This window comes from Octopus bimaculoides, chromosome 2 (genome assembly GCF_001194135.2).
Source record: "Octopus bimaculoides isolate UCB-OBI-ISO-001 chromosome 2, ASM119413v2, whole genome shotgun sequence".
In the NCBI taxonomy this organism is placed as follows: domain Eukaryota; kingdom Metazoa; phylum Mollusca; class Cephalopoda; order Octopoda; family Octopodidae; genus Octopus; species Octopus bimaculoides.
The window spans coordinates 144,395,896-144,409,581 of NC_068982.1; the positions used below are offsets into that span (position 1 = coordinate 144,395,896).

The following is a 13,686-nucleotide window of genomic DNA, read 5'->3' on the forward strand; positions in this document are numbered from 1 at the left end:
CCTAGATAGAAACAAAATAAATTATCTTTACTGAAAAATGAATGTTGTAGAAATCAAAAATAAATGTAAAAATGCAAATAATTATAACCCCAGCTCCAAGAAAATAGGAAAAAAAAAATTTTAAAGAAAATTCTTTTAAATCTTACTATTTTTTATAGTAAAACTAAATGAAGATTCTACCCTTAAGATATAGGTTTGTTTGTTTTTTTGCCATTAATTAGTTTGATTTCAAATAGATTGTCATTTCATTTTAATGACCTAATTATTTTATTTATTACTTCTTTTTTTCTTAAAGGTTTCAATCAAATTTAATGTATGCAATAACTTTGCATGACATAGCAAGTCAGCTCAACAAGTAAGTGTCAAGCAAAGGCACTGAACCAACCAAGTCTTGGCAAAAGCAAGTTGGCCAAATCAGTTCTTGGTATATGCAAGTTGGCCAAATCAGCTCTTGGCAAAAACAAGTTGGCCAAGCCAGCTGCTATGAACAAATATATAGTCAGCTAAGCCAACTCCTAGCAATACCAAGTTGACCAAGCCAGTCCTTAGCATAGCCAAGTTGACCAGCCTACCCAGCTGCTGGCAATACTAGCTGGGCCAAGCTCCATGTAAACACTGGTCAAACCAGCTCCTAGCCATAATATATGTTGGTTAGTTGTGAAGTTGAAATAGAATGCTAATTCTTGGAACCTATTGTTACATCCAGTCAACCCTTTAGCATTCAGAATATTCTGTCAAATACAATGCTTATTTGTTCACATTATTTTGTACTCAGGCATTATCTTAAACTACAAGATTTCAATGAGGATTATTTATTTTTAGAATGACTTTATAGGATAAGTGTAAGACGCCAGATCTGGCCAGTTTGAATATAAAACAGAGAATAATTGGGCAGGATATGGCTGGTTTAAATGTTATAAGGTTAAGACAATCTAACGCATCTTATATACAGACACTGTGCAAGAAGAAAATTCACAAAAGTCTAAAAAGTTATTTGAAAAAAGAACTTTAAAATTATAAGTACATGGTTAAGAAATTTGCTTCCCAAATACATGGCTTCAGCTCAAGTCCCACTGCATGGCACCTTGGGAAAGTGATTCCTACTAAAGCTCTGAATCAACCAAAACCTTGTGAATGGATTTGGAAGACAGAAACTGAAAGAAACCCATCATGCATAAATAAATATATGTGATCAGACTGACACCAAAGATACTTGTGTTGGTCTGCATCGGCAAAACTTGTATTATTTAGTAAAATCAATGAAAAGAGTACAGTGAATTTGTAGTGGGGAATGGAAAACCAAACATTTCAGACAGTCCTTCTTGAAGGAAAGGTTGATTGGAGGGGAATTAATAAGAGGTGCCTCCTGGCCTAGACATCACATGACAGTTGTAATTCACGGTCATACAAGCGGTGTCATTCATTTCCAATCTTCTGTGACAGCTGATCTCAACCTGTCCAGTTTGGAAACCAGTGAGGGCTGGTGACAGGAAAGGCATTTGGCCATAAAAAAATCTACCATAATAAACTCTGACCCATGCAAGCATGGAAAAGTGGACATTAGAGTGACGATGGTGAAGATGATTATGATAAAGTTTACATAAAAATTGTAGCAAAAACAAATTCTCATATTGGCAGTGATTGAATGTTCAATTAAAACTACACTAATTAAACATGTAACCACAAGAGTGAGAGAGAAAAAATTAAAACCATGAAATATCTATAAATGAAATAAGGTAAGACGTTCATATTAAAACTGACTGACCTATTAATTTCTTGAGTTTGTTAAATTTATGAACACTGTAATTAGTATTTTCATATTCCATTCATCTTCATCAGGTGCCATGTTTTACACACACACATACAAGATTCATTCTTGGTAACGAATGAACACTGAGATTTTTATTATAAATAATTACCCAATAATACTCAAGAGTTCTTTAGAACACAGCACTGAGTTTCTAACCCAATGAAAATGAAAGTAAGAAAGCAGGAAAAAAAAAAAAAGATCAGGGACAATTGTTGAGAGAATAAAGGTCTGGACTACTGACAAAATGAGCAGGAGTTCAAACTTTACTAAAGTATGCATCTCATGCCCTGAATGATATGCATTACTTTGCTGGCTTTAGTTTACTGGACAGCCAACAGATTCCACTCCTACATCACACTTAAATGCTTAACAGTAGGATGGCCTGTAAAAATAATTGCCATCAGAAAAAAAGAACCAAAAAATACTTGATGACATTGGAAAGACTACATTGATTAAAATGCAGCATAAAACAATATCGCTAAAAACAAAATTGTCAGATTATCATTATTATTGAAGATGGCAAGCTGGCAGACTTGTCAGCATGTCAGACAAAATGCTTAGCAACATTTCTGCTGGCTTTACAGCCTGAGTTCATATGCTGCCAAAGTTGACTTTGCTTTTCATTCATTCAGAGTTGATAAAATAAGTACCAGTTGAGCACTGGGGAAAGGGGGAGGGGACCCCAGACAAATATTTCAGACCTAGTGCCTACAATAAAAATAATCATTACTTGAAAGTGATGAGCTAGCAAAAGCATTAGAATAATACTTTGTGTTATTTGTTCTGGCTCTTTACAATCTGAGTTCAAATTTCACTGAGATCAACTTTGCCTTTCATCCCTCTAGGATCAATAAAATAAAGTACTGGGGTTGGTGATATCAACTAACCAACTCACCTCAAAATTGTTGATCTTTTACCTAAATTAGAAACCAAAGAGGGTGAGCTGACAGAATCATTAGAGCATTGGACAAAATGCTTTGCAGTCATTTCTTCCTACACTTTACATTTTGAATTCAGATCCCATCAAAGTCAACTCTGCCTTCCATTCTCCACAGGATCAATAAATTAATTAAAGTATGAGTCAAGTACTGGGGTCAATGGTATTTACTAACTCTCTCTCTCTCTCTCTCTCTCTCTCTCTCTCTCTCTCTCTCTCTCTCTCTCTCTCTGTGTAAAACTGCTAGCCTTGTGCCTAAATCAGAAACCATCACTATTATCATTACTCAAGTAATACATCTCAGATATACATATACAGGCAACACAATACTATAAAGAAGAAGTTTGATATTTTGTAATATAAGCATCAAGAGCAGGTCTATTATGAAGTTAGTTATGAAGTGGAGACAAAATGGGGAACAGTAAACACTTGAGATTTTTTTCTCTTATCTGTGTTTCATATTCTACAAAAGTGAGAATAAACAACTCAAAGAACACAATAATTTAAGTGACCTAACCACTCCAAACATCATTATCTTCCAACACTCAAGACAATTCTGAATGAAAAACAGCTTTTGGAAGTTATTATTACAGTGATACCTAAAATAGCAAAACATACGCTATTGTTCTGAAAGCCACAGCTAGCCATGTACTTATTAGGATGTGGACTGCAGGCAATGCTCAACAGATCATGTCATATTCTTCAACCAGTATTGTAGTTAGTATTTGGGTAACTTATTTCTTAACAGCCCAATTCAACTAGGTGAAAAGAGGGTATATCAAGCAACTGTGTTACTGGGAAGTGTTTTGTTGGTTTACAGTGCCAAGTAAAAATCTTTTGATAAGCAAGAATTGCTACAGGTAGGTATTGGGATGTATTTCACCTACTTACTATGCAGGGTGCATCTCACAACAGCGAAAGATCTTGTATCTATTTATGCTGTTTTAAATTAATCATGCATTATCTCATAACTTTGAGATTTCAATGATGTGATTACCTACTTTTTGAATAACACTGTAAGGAAAGCGTGAGATACTGGCTCTGGATGGTTTTAACATAAAACAGAATATGTGAATCAGATATGGCTGGTTTGAATGCTAAGGGGTTAAGGTTCATATATTTATTCCAACAGATTTGGCGGTGACAACAGTTGATGGATTTAATTCTACATATTGAACCTGGAAGAAAAAGCAGTGAGCCTTAACAGGGTTTGAACTGTAAGCTGTAATGTATAACACTAAATATTGTAGTGTCTAATGCAGTGGTTCCCAACCTGTGGTCTACAGACCCCTGGTGATCTGCAAAGGTGGTATTGGGGGTCCATGAACTAAATTCAAAATTTCATACATACATACATATATATATACATATATATATATACACACACACTCACACACATTTCACATGCAAATGCATATACATATACATATATACTTATGCACACACACACACTAAAGGATAAGCATATTAAAAGAGGTCTGTGGGAAAACTCATTTAAGTAAAAGGGGTCCTTGGTAGTGAAACTACTGGTCTAGTGTAATGCACTAACCTTTCAACTATAAGGACTGCCTTAGCAAAAATAAATAAAAAGGCAGCAAAGGCTTATCACATTGGTTTCAAATTTTGGTACAATGCCAGCAGTTTCGGGGGTTGGGTAAGTTGATTACATTGACCTCCCAGTGTTCAACTAGTATTTATTTTATCAACCCTGGTAGGATGAAGGGCAAAGTCAAACTCAGTGGAATTTGAACTCGGAATGTGAAGATGGACAAAATAAGCATTTTGCCCGGTGTGCTAATGATTCTACTAGCTCGTTGCCTTAAGGGAATGGTATAGTCAAAAATCATAATCAACAACAGTACTAGTAGTGTTAGTAGCAGAAGCAGCTATCATAAACATGTGTTAATTGCATCATCATAATTCACTACTAACACTAAACTAACTGTTTTTTCTTTCCTTTTGTTTAAAATAAAAAATTATTATTTTCTTAATTAGTAAGGAAGAATATTGTAAATATTTTACATCATTCAGATGCAGCCAAGTTTTGACTAGCATGTTCTTTCTTCAGATGGGAATGACCTAATGCCAATTGACTGCTAAAAGAGTTACTTGTTGCTAATTTAAAAATGCCAAGTGGAACGGAACATAATATTTATTTCCTGTTTTAGAAAAGGGAAGTTACAATTTGTAGATGGTCTTGGGGTCAGGGCAATCAATTGTTAATATAGTGTGTTTTTTTCACTCTTATAAGCTTTGAAATGACTCGTTTCACAGACAGAAAACATGGTGTAACATTGAGTGGAGAAGGGAGGCATCAGACAAAGCTTCTCTTCCCACTTCAGATTTTGGGCTTCTTCCAGCACAAAAATAATTTTATGCTGACAATGTTGTTGTAGTCATCATCATCATCATCATTAAAAAAATAAAAATAATAATAATAATTTGATTAAAAGTTAAGTTTTCAACATAGGAGAAACAATTCCTTCAATTCATATGTGGTTGGAGATGGAATAGAGTAGCTGAATCTCTGCTACCCAGATTCTGTCATGAACAACAATTTATTGCTGGTCTATTAGAGTCTGTGAATGTTAATCCATTATCCAGCTTAATGTGGATGTCTTGTTAAAACAAATACAGCATTATTAGCCATGAGAGATCCACTCATATAGGTGCTTAGTGCATAAAACCACACACAGAGATTGTAGCAGGCAAAAACTGTCTGTCATGGGAGCTGGAATTCCCATATCATGTGATTTCATTCAACAGGAAATCATCAATGGGAAGCATCCGGTCACTGCATGCCAGTCAAATTTCACTGCTACAATATAGAGAATATCAACAATTTTAAAAATATTAATGCTGCAAAGTGTTATCAGATTTTTTAAAAATTAACTATTAGTGATGGAAGCAGTATTAATAACAAAAGGTAATTTTAATATTCAACTTGACATAACTGAAGGAAACAGTGTACTGATAATTCACCTCTATTCTTTTACTGATTTCAGACATTAGATGTAGCCATACTGAGTAATCCCCTGCAAGAATATGGTTAATTATACTGACCACAGGACTTTGATGGTATTTATTTTATCAACCAGAGGAGGGTGAGACTCACAGTCAGCCTGAGCTAAATGTGAATTCAGCAAGTGTAAGAGACATAACCAAATGCCACAAACACAATTAGTGAAAATCGAAATGATGAGGTAAAGAAGTATCAGAAATGGTAAAGAACCAAATGTGTAGCAAGAAATTTGCATCCCAATCACATGGTTCTGGGTTCAGTCCTACTGCATGGCACCTTGGGCAAGTGTCTTCTACTATAGCCTTGGGCTGACCAAAGCCTTGTGAGTGGATTAGATAGAAGGAAACTGAAAGAAACCTGCTGTGTGTGTGTGTGTGTGTTTGTCACCCACCACCATTTGACTTCTGATATTGGTTTGTTTATGTACTGGTAACTGAGTGATTTGGCAGTCCAATGAGTGAAGCAAGTAAAAGATAAAGGACAAATAAACCCTGCTAGAATTGACTTTGCCTTTCATTCTTCAATTCATTACTTGTATTATAATGAACAATTCAATTTCCTAGATATAGTCCCTTTACAAATTTGTTGACGTTGTTGTCTAGCTCCAGGTGAGCATTGACTGAGCAGACCAGCCTGATGATCAAAGGTGTATAAAGGTGTTACTATTCTCACACTTTTTTTTCCCAGATTATATATAAAACACTGCATTTCACTGAAGCTCTTTCTTTAAGATTTCTTTATGAGTCGGGTCTAACTAGAAAATTTGGCTGCTACTTCTAGCAGTTTGAATGACTATGAAGAGGTTCCCTCACAGATTTATAAAATATGTAGTCTTGTGTCAATGTAAGAAATTAACATTATTTATTCAGGGACTGAACATGGATTCATTCAGAAGTGATTGTCATTGTGTATGTCTTTAAGAAAGGCATGAACATCACACAATCTTGCTTTACATTCCTGTTATCATACCTGAATAACTACTATGAGCAGTAATAACTCCTTACACCGTCACTATCACTTAGCATCAGTAAGTGTAAGGTACTTAAAAATGACATTGGAGATTACATGAACGGGAGCGAGGAAGCTTGATATTACTCATTCAAAGGGATTTTACTGAGATACAGCAACACAGTCTCTTGAAATAGCAGCAATGGCAAAGAATCTTTCATTAGCATCATTATTGAATTTTCCCTGCTGCTTCTACTACTACTACTATCACCACTACCTCCAGCTGTCACAAATTACTCTTTCTATCCCTAACCCCTACAGTTAAATCTGCTAACAGTCAGGCCCTGGTGTTCTGAATGAGCCATAAATCTGCAAGGCTTGAAGCCAGAGGCAGTTTGTTGTATACTTAAGTTATCAATGTGTAATATCATGGTTACGCATTGTTATCAACAAGCTATGTCTCAAAACATGGTTATAAAAACACTATACAACATGTGAACAAGTGCATCAACACACAACACAAACAGTTTCACACTTTCTCTTCCTTTTCCTTTTTTTCTTCTTGTATTTAACCAATAGAAATATTTCAGACTATTTTTTTTAAACAGAAAAAGGAGGTGTGATGCATAAAACACATCCAAACCAAAAGAAAAATTGCACAGAGAGAGAGAGAGAAAGAGAGAGAGAGAGAGAGAGAGAGAGAGAGAGAGAGAGAGAGAGAGAGAGAGAGAAAGAGAGAGTGTATGTGTGTGTGTGTGTATATATATATATATTTATAGCAAATGCTTGTGGTTACCTATATGTTTTACTTGTTATCTAATTAATATTTTTGGTACAATTCCAGGTTACACAATTCATGAAGTTATTTGTGACATTATCTGCACAGGTCATGTTCCATTAAACTTTCTCTATATCATTGGCAGGATTTGAATTTAGAACAAGTGATAAACCAAATCGGGTACTATAAAGGATATTATTGAAATTCTAGTCTGAGAGAGGTGGCAGGTCACAAGTGGTGCACATAACTCATTGATTGATGACTGACTGTAATTTTATGGAAGTCAGATGGAATGTCATCTATTTAAGAAACAACAAAAAGCCCTAAAAAGTTCCCATTCCACTGCTATGCTAACAAGGATTTTCATGGTCAGTTGACCTACTACAAGTAACAGCTGAATCTCCACCAAAATCACATATTTACAATCTTAAAAAGATGGACATTAGATAATGTAGTTTTAGATAACAAAAAAATGAGGATGTTCACAGATTGAGACCAAACCAACAACAAATAAACCTTAATCTACAAATGAGAGAAGCAAGTATCAATATTAGGTCATAAGTTCAGAGATCCCTATTTCAGCCAATCATATCTTTAATGTGATGATAATTATGGTTAAAGTATCATGCTTAATTTACATGCAAAAGATCATTAGATATTGCATGGCTAATAATTTTATTTCATTCATTGTACAATGTAACACATAAAAATAGTTCCAAATCTTGAGATTACATGGTAAATATCAATTAAGCAGAGACAGAAAGGTAACATCATAATTATAGAATGATTGAAACATGATTAAGAAAATAAAATGAAAGATGTTAAAAGGTCATATTTTTCATCTCAATATCAAACATCATATACAGATTTTGTAGGCATAAATCTTACTAAAAGGGTTAACATTAATGATTAAAAAAAATAAAATGAAGTCCAAGTTGTTGATACTAAACAGCTGAGAGATGCTGAGAACCCCACTTCCCTCACTCTAAGAAACAATATACAACTATATGATAGCAAAAGAGTTTGGGAGCTCAGGAAAACATGCAAAATATCTGCCAAAGTGTTTGGCGAGAAATGCCAAAAAGATAACAGCATACAGACATTCAAAACTGCTGCATTTCTAAAGAGTTCCATAAACAAACAGAGAAAAATAAAAAGGAAGATTAAAAAAGAAAAACTCTACTGACCAGAACCAACATTCAGTTGGGAAGCTTTTTGAAGGTGTTTGAAGGTAAGGATAAAGGCAAACCACATGTCTATAGTGTAAGCAAACTTCAAAAGTAGCATGCCAACATTTCTACAGAGTAAGAATAGACCTTACGAAACAATATTGCAAACACTTGAGTATTATTAAGAAAGCATTTCAAATGAATATTAATTCCATTGTGATATGAGTATTAGACAGGAATGTTACACATGAAAAGCGAATTAACATCGGTATAGTGAAACCAAATGGAATTTATAATATATTAAGTAAAAACTTTAATGTAATCAGTTTGCAAGACTTTAATACACATTTCTAATGAAAGAATGGTAATGGACAAAGCAGATGAGACAACAATAATGTTCTAAGAGATTGTCCTCTTACATGGGAACATAAAAAAAAATTCATAACCTAATAGTAATTAGGCTCAAATTAATCCATTCCTTATTAGGTATTTAATTTAGGGATACATTTACACTTCATTGTACTTTTCAACAATAAAACAGCATATTGTTCAATCGTTTTATGCTTATTTCTCTATGTTAGCATCAGTTAAGTGAATATATACTGTTGAGACATTGTATTTTCAAGATAGATGACCTCGTAGTTGGTAACTTTTACCTGCCTTTAAAGTAAGGGTTTTTCTTCCACTCGTCTTCAAGAACTGCAGAGCTAGTGAATGTTCTGTTTACAGGGAATGTCAACAAAGACCAGTGTTTATAGCACAGGGCATTTTTACCATGCAAATTACAGAATGCAAACGTTCGCACACATGTGTGCATGCGATGAGTTTCCTTTCAGTTACTATTTAGTAAATTCACTCTTAAAGCATTAGTCAGCCTGAAGCAATAGTAGAAGAGACTTGCCCATGAAACCACATGATTGAGAAGTAAACTGCTTTAACTTCTCTCTCTCTCTCTCACACACACACACACTTGGATATATAAACAAGAGTAAAAATTTGGCCAGAGCTGGTGATACATTGTTGCTACTCTGAAATTTCTTGCTTTGTGCATTCATCTGGCAGGCAAACCCAGAACAAATTCAGACTGTTTTTAACACATAAATGTACTTAGGAGTGTCTCAAGCTAAAGTTATATACTAAGAATTATGAGAGCCAACTGCTATGTTTGCTTAGACATTTGTTTAGCCAACTAGTGTTAGCTAACACTTTTTGACAGTCTGTCCAGGATATTTTTCTTACATTACTTACTGTAAGAAAAAAAATTAAGAAGAAAAAAAGAATTCCTATTAGAAAGAAACAATTTATGTAAATTCATACTGCATATCTATTATTTATACAGACATGTTTACTGCAAGAAATATAAAACCTTCATATACACTCACAGAGTTTAAAAGACATCGGATGTGAAACTATACAAAGTGTCTTCGACCACAATCTAAATTCAACAATTCTCACAAAGTCTGTACATCAGCCTGGAACAATGATCTCTTGACAAGATCCTGTGATGACAACTTGACAACCTGATATTATTCACCAGCAATAAAACATATGTATTACAAAAATATCCCAGCCCACAAAAATGTAAGCTAACAATATTTTTAACTCCATACTTAACAGGCATCTAAAAGTAACTTGCTCTTAATTTCTTAACAATATACATGGCAACCACACATGTTGCTAAAACTGCTTCACAAGGATGGGCTTTATTCTTGAGGACCAAGAAAATCTTCATTCCTGAACGATTACTAACCCCAGACCAGCAGTTTTTAAACTGAGCAATGGCACCCTGCTTAGAAGCTCACAAAAGGATAGCAACTGTATAGTGGATACTAGGTATTTAACAATCTCATTGTTTTTCTGAGAAATAAAATATCTAAGCCAAGTACCATTTGTTTTAAACACATTTTCAAAGGATCCATGTAAAATCAAGCAATGTAGCTACAATTTAACCACTGTTAACTCTTGTTACTATCCCTTTTAAGAAAGATTTGTTTTACATGGATGATGTAATACAAAGGGCTAAAAGAAATTCACATGGGGAACCACACTAAAAATTAATCCATATGTCAAATTTTACTGTCAGGTCGAGCACAGTCGTCTTTCCTTAAAACAAAAAAAAAACCTTTTTAGTCAGGAATTACTGCCCCTTACATGATTCACCTAGTCTCTGTTAGCTTCTGAAACAATGAAGTTCCAGTTTTATCTTGGATAAACGAAGGCAAATATTTCATTATACACCAACATGGCCATCAGATCAAACATTTGTTAGGCTTCAAGTAATGGCACATGGCATCATCTGAATAAACGTATTTATAATCTACATTTTGTATTCAGTATCTTTTCTCTTGTCTGGTGGCTCTCAGCACTTCACCTGTCATTTACCCATGTTCCATCCCATGCTACTATCAAAACACTATCTTTAAGATAGCATGTTAGTGCCAGTGTGTGTGTGTGTGTGTGTGTGTTTACAAAGTTAACAGTAACATCGAATTTTCAGGTGATTCACTGTTATCAGACACTAAATTAGTTTTGTTTTACAAGCTTTGTATGCAATTTCTTCAAGAGTGCAGAAGCAATATGCAAAGTAGGTTTGGCATAAATGAGTTTGTAGAGAGAACAGAAAAGAGATTATACAAGAAAAGGAATAGAAAAGGATAGAAAGTACATACTTATATGATAGGAGTGTATAGGAAAGGATTGTAAAAACATTTTTTACTGGTTTGACCAAAAAAGGGTGGTATTAGTTTCACATCAAATTGCTGAGCTGTAAAAATGGGTACTGAAAGTTAGATTTGTATGAGAGTTCATAAGGCAGACAGGTCATATTTAGATCATAATGTGTGATAAATTGAAAGCATTTTTCTTTTAAGGTCTATTTAGAATTTTTTTATAGGTTTGTTAATGTAAGAGGGTTCAGGTGACAGCATGTATACACCAAAACTTTGAAGTCACAGTCAAAGTTTTCTTTGTAAGAAAAATGATCTATTATATTCTACTTACCATTTTCAATGTTCACTTTTCCATGACTGCATGGGTCAGACAAAATCTATTGAAGCAGATATTCTATAGTCAGATGCCCTTGTTACCAAACTCCACCTGTATCCAAGGAAGGTTATACTTCTTCAAAAACAGACATGTTTTTACAGAGGATTGGAAATGAATGACACTGCTTATAAGATGGTGACACTCGTTTACAAAGGAACACACACACACAGGCTTCTTTTAGTTTGTCTACCAAATTCAATAACAATGCCTTGGTTGGCCTGGGGCAATAGAAGACACTTGCCCAAAGTGCCATGAATTGGGACTCAAACTGAAATCATATGGCTGGAAAGCAAACTTCTTAACCCTACAGTTCTGCTTGGACCCATGTGTGTGTGTGTGTGTGTGTGTGTGTGTGTGCATGCATGTGATCAGTAGTGTAATGAAATCTTTTAGTTTAAGTACCAAATAACACCAAGACTATCTGGTCATTCTAGTTCCTTCATTTAAATTTTTTTAAATTTAAGCTTGCATATTTATCTGCAACCATTATCATGTACATTGCTTGTAGATAGCAGCAACATTTATAGCTGCAGTAACTGGTCGGCAAGGCAACGCTGACACTTATTTCTGTAAAGACATTGTTGCTGCAGAAGATAGTTATGATTAATAAGACAAACATAGCAACTAAACGATTGTGTATAGAAATGATAAATTCATTTCTTCCAGCTAGACACATATATGCTGTAGGAGACCGATAGAGATAGAGTTCATAGAATCAGCCACACTATATTACTGGTATTTATTGACTGACATTCATCTCAGTGAGATGAAGGGCAAAATCAAATCCTAGTTGTAATTCATGGTCATAAAACTTGCTCAGATTACCCGTTAGAAACAGTTGATAATGTCCATTACCTATGTAACTTTATTATTGTTGAAAACAAATGTGAAAATGTAGTAGCTAGAGAAAGCAGAAGGATAAGATTAGTTCCAGGGAAACCATTACTGCTATTGTTAACAATGGGTTTCCCTTTCTGTGACAACAATGTATGTAGCATGTGTAAAGGGTGTGATGTTGCATGATAGCAAGACATGAGCATTGAATATGGAAGATCTGTAAAGCTGGAGATAAGTTCAGTGTGATCAGTTGGACACTCAACACTATTGTGAAATGTAGAGCAAAAGAGGATTTGAAAGAATGTTTGGGATGGAAAGGCAGATGTAAGCAAGAGAGACGACTGTTGGCATAAACATGAGATATGACTGGATAATGAATGTCAGGATTAAAAATACTGAATTCTGATAACTGAATATACCTATGGAAGAGCAAAACCATGGAAAGCACAAGAAGAAAAGTTGAAGACAGCCCTTAGGATAGAACTTACAAATGAGAGGATACAGAATTGTGATGAGGAGTTTTACAATACATCCAACATGGGTTAGCATCAAAACTGGGTGTGAAAATGATGATGTCAACTATTTTACCATTTCTGCTAGTTTACTACATTTAAAGTAAAAAAATATTGATTTCTTGCAGGATGTAAAGGAAAATAAGACAGGTTTAGGATGAAATTATCAAAACCAGGAATAAAAACAAAGTTGCAGGCTTGACTCACAAGTACTCATATCAGAAGTGATAAATTTTGCATCAGGATATTCCATCATCTAATTTTATCAACGTAATATGAAGTCAGTAGGAATCAAAGAATTCATAATTAATACCAAACAGTATTTCAAAGTTGAAGAAACTGGCAGATGATAGCAACAGCTGGCTCCATCTGTAACACCAGTGTTGATTTAAGTCCAGTAAGTATGTAGGTATCTCTCTGGGTATATGTGCAGGAGTGTGTATGCATGTAAGCATATATGTATGTATGTAACAGTTCTGAAGGAAAACATGAATAAGAGGATGTATCAAAACCGAAAAACAATAATACAGAAAAATCAAGTGAAAATAGCAAGAGCATTCAAGAGTGTTTAGGACCCCAGGTTATATCTGAGAGAGAGAGCGAGAGAGAGAGAGAGAGAGAGAGAGAG

General features: G+C 34.5%; 1 protein-coding gene across 10 annotated transcripts in view; it reads right to left on the reverse strand.

Moving 5' to 3' along the window:
• LOC106875150 (FERM domain-containing protein 4A) overlaps window positions 1-13,686 on the reverse strand; it is a 355,036-nt gene that overhangs the window by 222,412 nt on the left and 118,938 nt on the right. The window contains exon 1 of one of the 10 annotated variants that reach the window (XM_014923162.2): window positions 11,665-11,750. The exons of the other annotated variants lie outside the window; for them this stretch is intronic. Coding sequence (XP_014778648.1) covers window positions 11,665-11,667 — 3 coding nt within the window. The 5' untranslated portion in view covers window positions 11,668-11,750. Of the gene's footprint in view, window positions 1-11,664; window positions 11,751-13,686 lie in introns of those variants that run through there. 10 annotated transcript variants of the gene reach the window in all.